The 12,677-nt window shown below is 42.1% G+C and overlaps 1 protein-coding gene across 1 annotated transcript; it reads left to right on the forward strand.

Moving 5' to 3' along the window:
* The first annotated feature begins 7,841 nt into the window (after positions 1 to 7,841).
* bmp15 (bone morphogenetic protein 15) lies at positions 7,842 to 10,053 on the forward strand. The gene is made up of 2 exons (XM_071512088.1): positions 7,842 to 8,142; positions 8,990 to 10,053. Exons 1-2 carry the CDS (start codon positions 7,884 to 7,886, stop codon positions 10,051 to 10,053), a joined length of 1,323 nt encoding a protein of 440 aa, XP_071368189.1. The 5' UTR covers positions 7,842 to 7,883.
* Positions 10,054 to 12,677: the final 2,624 nt, after the last annotated feature.

The following is a 12,677-nucleotide window of genomic DNA, read 5'->3' on the forward strand; positions in this document are numbered from 1 at the left end:
TCCCAAGCTTTTTCACTTCCAGGATTCCCACATCAACACGCTTCAGACCACAGACAGAGTTTTTGCCCCAAGAACAGCCATTTGAGGCAGTTTTTGTTGCCTGTCAACACTTATTCATTTCTAACTTCTAGTGAATGAACAGGAAGATAAACTCATCCTCATTTTGCCGGGGAACCCCCCTGGAACCCCCCTTTAGGACCCCTGGAGGACCCTTGACCCCCAGTTTGGGAACCCCCTGAATTAGATTATAGGTTTTCATGGACTGTGACAGCTGACAAATATCAACCAGCCCCCGGATATTTGCTTTAGTTTCGGACAATAACTTTTTTCTCTCTCTCTGCAGAGGAGGAAGAGAAGGAGGAGGAGGAGGAGGACAGCAGCAGCAGTGGCTTCAAGTCTGACTGTGCAGACTGTGCAGAGGTCTGGACACACAGGGGCTCAGGAAAAGTCAGGAAAAGCAGTTTGGAAAGTTTTCATGGCTCTTTTTTTAAGCAAGAGGAAACCTGAATCAGACTGAAAATGATGCACGAATGAGAGGGCAGTCACAAAAGCCTGTAAAACTAACCACAAATGCTGTTTTCGTGGAGTTGAAATGTTGCAAACAATCCCCATGCAAACACAACCTTAAGGAAAATATCTGTAATACCTATCTGTAATACATTTTAGAAAGATACTATACAAATATCACAATTTCCTATAGAAAAAATATATTAAAGCCATATGAAATATACCATAGAGCATCTCAGACACACTTTAAGTCCCTATAGGAATATTACAGTGATTTCTAATTCATTACAATGTCAATAAGTAAGCTGTTGTTTTGGTCAACTCACTTTAGTGATGATGAGGGGCTCGCCGTGCTCGAGCCCTCCTTTCAGCGTGAACCCCCAAGGCGCGCCCCCGCTCAACTGGACCTGAATGTGGTTGAAAGAGACGAGCTGCTCAACCGTCTCCATTCTCTCTCCGTCGTATCCGTTTTTTTCCTCCTCTCGGTTAACCGGGGCTGAATCGTAGCTAGCTCTCTACCGCTAACGGCGCCGGCTGCGGTCCCTCCGCTTCTCCATCACCACTCCGACAACAACGAATGGATGGGTGGAAGGAAGGAGTGAGTGTGTGAGTGACTGAAAGAGGGGGAGGGCAGAAAGTTTTTAGCCAGTGTCAAGCTAGCCAGGATGCAAGTTAGAACTTCCGGTCAAGGTGTTCAACGTAAAAACCGTTACAGCCGAACGTAGACGTTAACACAACATATCCTTTTTAGCATCTGTTGTACTGTAGTCTCACTCGATACTTAATCGTATGAGTCCACTGGGTGTTTTTATACGTTTTCTGTTATTCTGTACTCACCATCTGTTGACGAATAGTTTGTTTCCCAAAAGTGGCAAATGTGTCGCTTTTATTTTGAAGGCTGAATCGACGTCTTTCCGGTCTTGTTTCGGGTAGCTTGGCGCAGCTAGAAACTTCACAAAACTTTCTTCCAAGTGAGGAAGGCCAGTCCCACTATTCGAACGTGCGAGTGTGATTGACAGCAGCGCCGACATATAACAGAGAGGTTTTGGCTGTATGTGTCCAATGAGTAGCGTCCGGGGGCGGGGCTACAAGTGCATCAACCACTGTATTGTATTAACATCAGGCTCTCGAAGCTAGTAAGCGGCAACTGCAGCGAAATAATAGTATCAACAGAGATTATATAGCTGCCCCTTTCATTTGAAAGGTGAAACCCGCTACTTTGGAAGCAGACTACTGTTAAAACTGTTATCAATGATGGTTTTTGAGCTACAGTGTGTATTTGGATAAATACTGTAGGTTAGCTTACATTTTGACATAGACTATTATTCTACAAATTAACTCCTGATACCTAGGTAATAAGTACGTTTTTCTGTTGCAAAAAAAAATAAAACTACGGTAATCCTATAATACATTTTAGGAGGATATAAACTACAAGTCCCAAATGAATATTATAGGAATACTATAATGATAGGAGATTTAAAATATATATATATATATATATATAGGCATATATCTGTAAGTACTACTACTGAGTAGGCTACCACAGACACACTATAAGAATATTATAGTGATTTTTGACTGATTCTGCAAATGCAACTGCTACACCCTAATTTCTACGTTAACATGCAATCCCTCTGGTTTTGAGTGAAAGCAGAAATTATCATAGCCTTTGCCCTACCAGGCCGAAGCCATGCAGACCTATGGGTGCCTACACAGGCCAACAATAACATTTGGTAATACAAAACATTCATTTCTGAAGCCTCACACCAGTCTGCTTGTCTGACTGCCATATTAAGAGGCATTTTAAGCAGTAACAAACATTACATAAGCCTAACTCACTGCTATTTTGGTTTTTAGTGATAATTCCCCATTTTATCACAATTTTGTTTGTGTTAAGTTGAGCTCATGCTGTCTGACTCTCTTGTTCACACTGGTATTATAACATCAAAACCTTGTAACGATATATTATCCATTATAATTTGCTGCTGAATCGAAAGTTTGCATGGTCCTTAAGCAGCGAATTCCTGTGACCTTATGATGATCATGTAAGAGAGAAGTGCCAGAAAAAGAAAAGACGAGCTCAATGAAGAGCTAGAGGGGATTTAGATGTGGAAAAGGTGATGTAAGATGACTTCTTCGCCTGTGACAGAATTTCTGTATTTGACCCTCCTGACTGCATGTAACCTTTTATTCAAAGCCCATTTGAAATCCATTGTAAAACCTCAAAAATGCAGTGGTAAGTGCAACAACTTCCTCCCAGGATTAATAAAGTATCCATCTATATCTCTATCTATCAATTAACTGTAAACTTATCTGACTTATCTGAATGATTTCATTCCAAAACGCTACATATCTATTATGAAAAAACAATATATTCTAATGTTTATAGCTCGATATTTCAGTAATTAATCTGGTTACATCTTCAACAAATGTATCTGTTTTGTACATAAACCTCTCAAGATAGCTATTAAAGCTGCACTACATCATTTTATTATGTAAAAATACACAGAGAGTAGATTCGCTCTATTGGCCCAAATTAAATTCAGGTGTTGGCACAGTCGCACTTGAAATCCAGACTGTCTCCTAAACAGCAGTGAGCAGCGCTCCGTCCAGAGAAAGCTGGACTCTCCAACATCAGATCTTCTCCTCTCTCGTCTCTTTGGTTTCCTTTGGTATAAAGCATCACAGACTGTCTGTGTGCAGTTTACTGACCTCACTGCACAGGATTTCTAGGTATTGAAGTCATAATTTTTTAAACAGTTACCCCTCACTGCCATTTGGATCGTTGGCAGTGCAGCTTTAACTTCAATAATGTTCAATCGTGTGCTTTACTTTGATGCCAGCAAGCCTTTTGTCAGAGTAGGCATCACATTTCTTTTTCAAATGGTGGTTACCTCTTTATGGAATGAAACTTTTCAAAAGTTGCCTGACAGCTGTGATATGTATTGGCCATCTGCAGCCCATAGTTTTCCCACACTCTCTCTGCAGACAATGATTGGGATTGTAGATAATCACTGTTGTGGAATGCCATAACAAACAGCAGTGCCACTTAAATGAATGCATGTGTGTGTGTGTGTGTGTGTGTGTGTGTGTGTGTGTGTGTGTGTGTGTGTGTGTGTGTGTGAGAGAGCGAGAGTGTGTGTGTGTGTGTGCCTCTGTGAGTCCCCAAATTCAAGAGTGTGCTGTGTCTAGGTACGTGTGTTTATCTGTGTGTCAGTGAGTTTGCAAACATGTCTGACTGGTGTGTGTGTGTCTCTGTGCAACTGTGTGTGTGTGTGTGTGTGTGTGAATGACTAAGCGAGACAGAAAGAACGGGTGAGGGAGGTGAGGAGAGAGAAAGTATCAAAGAGAGAGAGAGAGAGGTGAACATGTCCAGGCGTCACACTTCTCATCCAGACCATGAGGAGATGAGATTGAGTGTATTTACGTTAACGACCATAACACCCGTGGATTGGTTCCTACTGACAGCATCCTAAACATTTGATGGGCACAAATTCACACCAATACTGTGCGTGTTTACAATGCAAATCCACAGAGAACAGAGCTATCAGCTTTGTTGCTTGGCCTTTTGTTAAATATCAGATATCAGCCACATGTCATGTCCACCTCTGATATGATGGAGGTTCCTCCCTGACCACAGCTACATGAAAAACAGTCTGTAAAACCTGCAATTAATTGTGTTTTCTTTCTTTTTATTTATTCATTTAATTGTTTGATTATGATTATTTGCAAATTAACTATTCATATAAAGGCCTAATGTATCCCAGAGTTCCCCTACCAATGAATAGGTGTGGTGGGTTACTCTGCCTTAAAGAGCTGCTAACACTAAAGAAATTGCATCAGTCTGGGTTTCAGTGGAGAGTTTTAGTGTCCCATGATGGTCTAAACCTGACAAGAATAAAGATATGGGGGGGGGGAAGACTAGCTAATTGTAATTTTTTGGCATGAAAACTGTCAAATTTAATTGAATATCAGCACAAAATATCAGCTATCTGCGACTTCTGCCTAAAAATATCTGTAGCTGCCTTCTGAACATTTTGATCAAACCCTAGTCTCAACTCGTTTGTGGAAGGAACTGAAGAAAATGAGGAAGTAGGAGGATGACGAAGGCTTGTAACTGTGACAGATTATTTCTGTCACAGTTACACCAACTGTGACAGATTATTTCTGTCACAGTTACAAGCATCATGACAGGATATCAAAAGAACAAAAAACCTGTTTGTTTTATATCTGTGATGTTAGACGTGCTGCATCAGCTTGAATGGGCTACTGCAGCCTAACACACATTAAAAACACAGTAAAACTTTGAGTCACATGTTTTAATAGCTTTGACACTTGATGCATGAAGAGAAGACTTGAGACTTGACTTGACTTGGGTTCTGGTGACTTGGGACTCGACTCTGACTTGTACTCTGATGACTTGAAAAGGTTTCTAAAGTCTTGACTTGAGATCTTGTGTTTGTATAAATGACTCAGATTGAAAGTGATGAGATTTGTTCCAGCAGACGACTGAATTTAAATTCTGTTTTTTCTGAATTTGTATGGAATGATTGAATTTATTGAAGTTGAAACTGATTCTAGAAATCAAACTCATGATGCTCTTACCAAGTTTTTCTCCTATTAAAACCATATTGCATTGAAAAGTCCTAGATATTTAGTTTTCTTTAAGATATTAAATTGATACTGGACTCTTGATTTGTTCTGACTTGACTTGCTGTTCTACATTTAGACTTGGGACTTGACTTGAGACTTGTGCCTCAAGACTTGAGACTGACTTGGGACCGGAGCAAAGTTGACTTGGTCACACCTCTGCTTATCAGTACATTCTAGTAGAACTGTTGTCGCAGCTGTTTTTCCTTCTCAGCCCATTCTTTCAGAAACACTGTATTATAATATTGGTTTGGTGGTGAATGCCGCTGCCTGTGGGATCAGAGTTAAATTACAAAGAATGGGACAGGGGCAGATTGTCTTGACCAGGGGTTTCTATGGGTTGGGATCCAAAAATGTGGTTTCAAACAAGAAACAACATATCTTCCGTTCAGAGATCTTGTAATCTTGCGTAGCCCCTCCCTCCTGAGAACAATTCCTTTACCAGAAACTCAACGCCCCCAAACTCACAGGCTTCAAATTATACAAGTAATACAATCGACTCCACAATAACAAACAACACGTCAAAACAGACATCAGATTCTTCAGAAAATAGCATAAAGGCAGGGAGTAGTCTAAATAACAAACAAAACCACCATGCAACCACATGTAGCTATAGATATATACTGTATATACTGTAAGATGCTCAAGTTTTCAGCTGAACCTGCTTTACCAAACACCAAACATGGAAGTAATGAGTTACTCTCAGAGCTGTAATTTAGTAGCTTTACTGTGTACTTGTACTTTGAATATTTTTTGACATAAGTAACTTTTGCTTAAGTATGTTCAAACTGAATTATTTTACTTGGATAAATGTCAAATCACGTCCGTCTCCACGAGCAGAAAATGGACGATTGTGTCTAATGAATCGTGTTGATCCATGTTGTACGTTGCTTGTGCACTTTATTTTATGTGTTCTTATTAAAATAATGTAGCTTACCTCTACTCAGGTAAAACTGAAAACAACAGTACTTCTACTTGAGTAGGATATTTTAATACTCTTTCCACCCCCTGTCCAAAGACACCCAACCAATTGGAGCTTCTTTTTTCTAGTGGTCTCTAATATAAATACCTGCTTCCAATCCTGCCCACATTCCTGCCAGTAAGCCATTTACCTGCATGTCCCAGGGCAAAATACTAGGGCAATATAGGGAGGGGGGTGGGGTGGGGGGTGGGGGTGCTGTCCCCATCTTCACACACATTCCACTCTGCAAGACCACCAATCACATCACACACTCACACACACACACACACATCAGAGTGGGGTTGGGGGTGGCTGTGCAGATCACCAGAGGAGATATGGGCAGCAGGGGCGTAGCTGGGAGTTATGGGTCCTGTGGGCAGCAGGGGACTCTGGCCCCCCCCTCCCCTCCACTTTCCACCCCATCTATGACAAACATCTTCTGTATGTCAACAACTCAAACACACCTACATACTACGAACAATATGCACTTTAACTTTGAGGCTGCTTGCATTTCATCATTTTGACCCCAAACACAAAAGCCTTATAAAACCAAGAGAAAATATAAAAGTTTTACACATATTTTCTTTCTCTTTGTTTTGACTGATACTGAGGGAACTTTCCCATGCTCTGCCCTTTCAAAAATGTTCCCATGCTTTAGGGCCCATAACATACACACAGCCCTCTGAACCATTTCTCTTTGATTTTTATCTCATTTTCTGACAATGAGGTGTCACAGCTCTTTGAAAGACTATTTTGGTGACTAATTTACTTTTTATTGGTGTTTTTTTTCCCCATTATTGCTATGTGTTACTTGCTGATGTTCTGAAGTGTAAAATTGGGTAACACTTTGAATTACAATCATTTTTTTGTAGGTTTGTTAATTTTAACATAATAGGAGTGTTAACAATGTACTTTTTAACCCTTATGTTAATGCCAAGTATTTCAGAGTATCCAAATATTTGTGCATAACAATAAACAAACAAACAAACATACAAACAATAAACTTTAAGCTTTAACTTTAATTTTCAGATTAGTTTATTATATAGGTTTTGTGCAGAGAGAGAAAGAATAGATATTTGGAAAGGCTGAAGGAAGCTAGATAAGATTAAACTTTAATGATCCTTATGGGGAAAGTGGGTCATTGCAGCTAATAATAGAATACAGTAAAGAAAAATAGATTAAAAAAACAGAAAAATAGAATATAATCAAGAATATAGGAAATGGAGGTTATATAAAAGTACGTAATAGACAATTTGAACAGAGAACATGTTAAGTAGAATGTATGAATAAAACGTATGGGGATAAGTATGGATTATATAATTCTTAGTGTATGAAATATTAAATATATTCAGTATGAAATATGGAATGAGGAATGTGGAAACATAAAAAATATTAATATATTTCCGAAATGTAACACTGCAATAAAGGAAACGGCTGCCACATGACATGCCACTTTTACGCACTTTTACGCACCAATCAGCTACGCTCTGCGCGCTGCTGTCGGTGGCTTGCGCACATCCAGCGGGTTAATTGGGGTCACCCACAAGTTCAGGAAGTCGACTGTCATGTCAGAAATTGCCGGCGATCAGGTGAGCCTGTAAATCACGCCCTCGGTGCGGAGGATGGTCGCCGACTCTAGCCTCGCCGGTGGAGCTCGCTAGCACCAGAGGTTTTAACCGCCATGAGGGCCGCCCGCCCCCAGCGCATCTTACTCCATGTCTTCTTGCTGTGTTGCACCTTCACCGGAGTCGTGGCGGAGCGGAAAATGGCCTCGCCTCACCCCACGTTAAAGCGCACCCGTCGCAGTCAGAGCCAGCAGCACAGCGCGAAGCACAAAGGCGCGCACCACCGGCCGCTGACGGACGAGCAGAAAGCGGACCAGAACATGCAGTTCATGCTCAGTCTGTACCGGACCGCAGCCGAGCCGGACGGCAGGCCCAAACAGCACAGGAAGTTCGGCTCCAACACGGTCCGCCTGCTGAGGCCGTCGGCGTCGTCGGTGCATTATCTGTCAGCGTCCAGAGGTGAGATGGGAAGTGTGGGAGGCAAGTCTAATAACTGCATCTAATAACTTCCAGACTCACCTGTAGATTAAATTTGTAGGGACAAAGTGGATCGATGACTTATGATTGACAAATGAATGTGATAAATTGTTTGACATCACCAAACTACCAGCTTAAAGGGAACGTTGGGTCCTGAATGCTCCACTGATGTGATTTTGTTTTTAGACACTGCATCCAAATGCGTTTCTAGAGACTTTATTTGATTTTGTCCTCTCCATTGTAATGATTAGAAGCTCCAAGATCAAATGTGGACTCACCTAGTCTGAGTTGTCGCCATTCTCTCAATTAAACAGTCTTTGGAGCTTGATTGTTTGTAGCTTTCTGATCACTAGCATGACTGAAGTTCAATGTACAGATGTTATTTGCATGATAAATTCCCATCGAGTTGTAGTTGATGCTGTAGACTCATAACATTTTGAATAATATATTATTGAATGAAGATACAAGGATTACTGGCTTCTAATCAACAAATATATAGGCCGCTGAACATGTGCATTTCTTGTGTGCAGATTTATCATCAGTTTTATTTCACTGTTGATTAGTACAGATCCTGGATTATTCCTGGAAAACGTGATAATAGGAAGCCTTCTTTCAATCCAAATCTTTACTGTGCCATGAGGGAAGTTTGGTTTGCAGGCTGGGTTTAAAAGGGTTTATGTAAAACACAACAAATCACCCATCATATACCATACAGACAAACATAAAGAACGTGGCTGCTGATCAGGCCAGAGAGGGAGCCAGCAGGTCGATACACAGCAAAAAAAAAAAGCTCATTGGTGCTCTCTCTCTCTCTCCTTCTCTCTCCCAGATCACCACTACACATTCACAGTAGAGTACAACCTTGATACGCTTCTCTTGGACCAACTGGTCAGAGCTTCATTCGTCCACCTCCGCTCCTCTCCCTCCTCGTCTTCCTCCACACCGTCCAGAGCGGCCCGGGCCCTCCAGCCGCCCCGCTGCAGGGCTCAAGTCACCTCGCTGGGCAAGGAGAGCCAGGCGAGCCCCCTGTCGGGGAACCTGGTCACCCTGGAGCCCCATGAGCCGTGGACAGAGACGGACGTCACGGCCCACGTCAGCGGACACGTCCTCCAGGGGAAGAACCAGGCCGGGGGTCGGCACCTGACCCTCACGGCCCAGTACTGGTGCACCGAGCCTGGGCACGCCGAGGAGGGCGGCGGGCTGTCCTGGTGGATGCCTTGGGGTCAATCCCAGACTCGCATGAGAGAGGGAAAGAGAAAAAGGTGGAGAGGGGAAGCGTCGGAGTATCACCTAGAGGCCCCGTCTCTTCTTCTGTACTTGGACGAGCGGCGGGAAACGAAGGACTGGATGGAGGAACTGCTGGGGGCCGAAGGGGAAAACGACACCACACGAAAAAGGCACGCCACCGTCCGCCGCCGGCGCTCCAAAGACTCCTCTGCGTCATCAGACCCCAAAGATCCGTCTCTGGACGCTCTCAAAGACGCCCCCACCTCCTCCTCCTCTTTCTCCACCTCCTCCTCCTCCACCGCCTCCATCTTCTCCGAAATCCCCAACTACAAGCGCAAAACGAGCGCGCCCAAGAACCGCTGCAAGCTCCACTCCTTCCGCCTCTCCTTCGACGAGCTGGGCTGGGGCCACTACTTCATCGCCCCGCCGGTGTACAACCCCCGCTTCTGCCAGGGCGACTGTCCCAGGGTGCTGCACTACGGCTACCACTCCCCCAACCACGCCATCATCCAGACGGTCATCAACGACATGGAGGTGGGCGACGTGCCCCCTCCGTCCTGCGTGCCGTACAAGTACATGCCCATGAGCGTGCTGGTGAAGCACAAGAAGAAGGTGGAGTACAGGGAGCTGGAGGACATGGTGGCCGAGTCGTGTACGTGCCGCTAGAGAGTCGGGGAGGAATCCATGAAACTGAGGCACTTTGAACTGACAAAAGAAACTAATGGGGGGGGGGCGAAGTAATGGATCACTTGTTTGATCTGCAGCTCGGAGGCTAACCATAATAGCTAGAGACTGGAAGGAGGAAGTTGTTGTGGTTTCAGTTCTTCACCATCCCTGTATTAAAGCACTTTAAAAGACAGCTGCTGAATGTAATTGAGGCCTGCTGAGAACTCTGGAGTTGTGTAGATGGGGAAGATGTGCCGGTTTAATTCCTGAGCGTAGCGCAGTAGACTTAACAATGCCGCGAGTTCGGCTCCAGCAGCTAGGAGTAACTGTGCTGTACGGTGCTGATGAGCAAGGCTGTGCTGTTTGTTCAAGTCATAGTTGTAACGCACTTTAATGGAAAACTTCAGAATCTGAGAAAACCTACTGAGATCACTGGGGCTGGTAAATTTGGAGAGTATTTTAAGCCACTTCAGGATAACTTGACTAACTTGCTTTCAGTGGTAATTTAACTAAAGTAAGTGAACTTTCAGGGTAACTTAAAACTAACGTAACTTCCAGGGTAACTTAACAAAACGTATTTAAATTCTAGGGTATCTTAATATAATTAACTGAACATCAGGGAAACCTTAACAAAATGAATGTAATTTCAGAGTTAAATAACTGCAATCTATACTGACAGCAGAGGAGTATTAATATTGAGAATGCAACATAATGTGGCAATTTGCAATGTAGGCGCTTCACCAGTGTTATTTATTATCTAGCCTTGATTGGCAGAAGTGGTATTCGAGGTGTTCGGGCCGCTCTCGCTTTAAACTCAGACATGGCTAAGGATTTGTCTAGGACTTTGTGAACTGGCTCATTTGATGATTATTATTATGTCCATGTAGGAGCCATCTTAAAATTCAACCTCAAACCCACAGCCGCATTTTGAGTGTTGTCTTTGTGCGTCTGTCTATGTGTGTGTTCATTCGTCTTTTTTTTCTGTCTGTTCCGTGTGTTTTTCTGTTCTTTTTTTAAAACCCGGTCTGTGCTTCACATCTGGGCAGCAAGTCTGAATGTGGAAACGATAACAAATAACCAGCAACGAAGCCCATATTTGTATATAGAGCAAAATATTTTTTTGGATGTGCACCGATAATGTGTTGGCACTGTATGAGGCTTCCCTCCTCAATACGTGTGGGTCAGTCGCCTGCAAAATGAAAAGAATAAAATAAAATTAAAAAAATAGATGCTTTCAATCTGAACTTGCATATTTTGTATGTATTTATAATGGGAAGTGCAAATGCAGCTAGTGGCCTGTCGCAGGGAAAACGGAGTGAAGGAAAAAGAAAAGTGTGTATAAAGGAGAGGTTTTTTTCCTACAGTCTTGTCTTGTAATGTAAGGGGAAAAAAAGTCTTGATGTGGAAAACAATGTGATTTTTTTTATTAGGAATGAAAATGAATAATGAAATAAAATGCATATTTTCTAATACCTAATTTATTGTACTCTTTTACATGTCTTTGCAGTGTCTTTTTGATTTGTTTTCAACCAGAATCACTTCAACTAGAGGAATGGGTCTTGGTTGTATTGGTGCAGAGACATCACATATTGGCATCTTACAGTAGTTTCACAATGTAAACATACTGACACATATGGTACAGAAAAATCAGGACTTTACATACAGAGATGGTGCAGGATATACTATTGGCAGTAGATTGCACACATCACTCAACGTGAAAGAATTTGTGCAAAAATGCTACATATACCCATTTTGGAAAGATTTATCTACCTTAAATCTGTCTCCAATTTCAAAAAGATAATTATATCCTGACAAACAACTGTTTTGAAAGCCATGCTCTTAAAATGACTCATAACTATAATTGTAACAGCGTGCTTTACTTTCCTGCGAGGAATCATTCTGTAATGGCACTGTTTTTTATGCTTTTTTTTTCCTGTTTGTGTGAACTTCCGCAAAGCACAAAATGCACAAATGTGTTTTCAGTGATTTCCTTCATATCCTCCTGGAGAGAAAAATCAGTTGTGCTGAATCTGATGCATTAATGGACCTTGGCCAACAGATGGCGCTCCTCTCCTAGCTCAAAAACTTTGTGGCTGTCTTTCCTACCACACACACACCTTTAACTCAGCAGTTCAACCTGGTTAATTTTCTCACTACTTTATCTTATTTCTCATTTGTGTTCACAGAAAAGTTAGAGAGGAGGAATACTACTTCTGGACAATTTAAATGCTTTGTATAGTTTATTGGCACTAGCACTACCAGGGTTAGGTTTGGTTCCTGCTAATACTCATGATACTCAACATTAAAGCATCCAACAAATGGTGTATTTATATTATATATTACGCATGAAGTGTCTCCAGTCACTTACTGCATTCAAAGTTTCATAAATCCTTTTTTTCCCCCTCTTTTTTCCCATTACTTTATTATCAAACGTCTCAGAAGTAAATAGTCCATGACCTCCATGGACTATTTACATGAGGGAAAAAGGTCACACTGGTCACATAAACAATCAAAACATGCCCTTTGCCATATATAGATTGATTTATTTTTTTACATTTATTGAACCAGGCAACAGAATAAGTTCTTGTTTACAACACCGGCCTTGCATTGACTTCTTGAGTGTA

The sequence above is a fragment of the Centroberyx affinis genome, unplaced genomic scaffold, assembly GCF_046629955.1.
Source record: "Centroberyx affinis isolate AG114_WGS23_722 - 3 ecotype Tasmania unplaced genomic scaffold, CSIRO-AGI_Caff_v1 ptg006077l_1, whole genome shotgun sequence".
In the NCBI taxonomy this organism is placed as follows: Eukaryota; Metazoa; Chordata; class Actinopteri; order Beryciformes; family Berycidae; genus Centroberyx; species Centroberyx affinis.

What these genes read in the sequence shown, in the direction of transcription:
- bmp15 (XM_071512088.1), top strand. Translation starts at nt 7,884, where the DNA reads ATGGCCTCGCCTCACCCCACGTTAAAGCGCACCCGTCGCAGTCAGAGC. An exon ending in TTATCTGTCAGCGTCCAGAG is followed by an intron (nt 8,143 to 8,989) that starts GTGAGATGGGAA and finishes TCTCTCTCCCAG; the next exon opens with ATCACCACTACACATTCACA.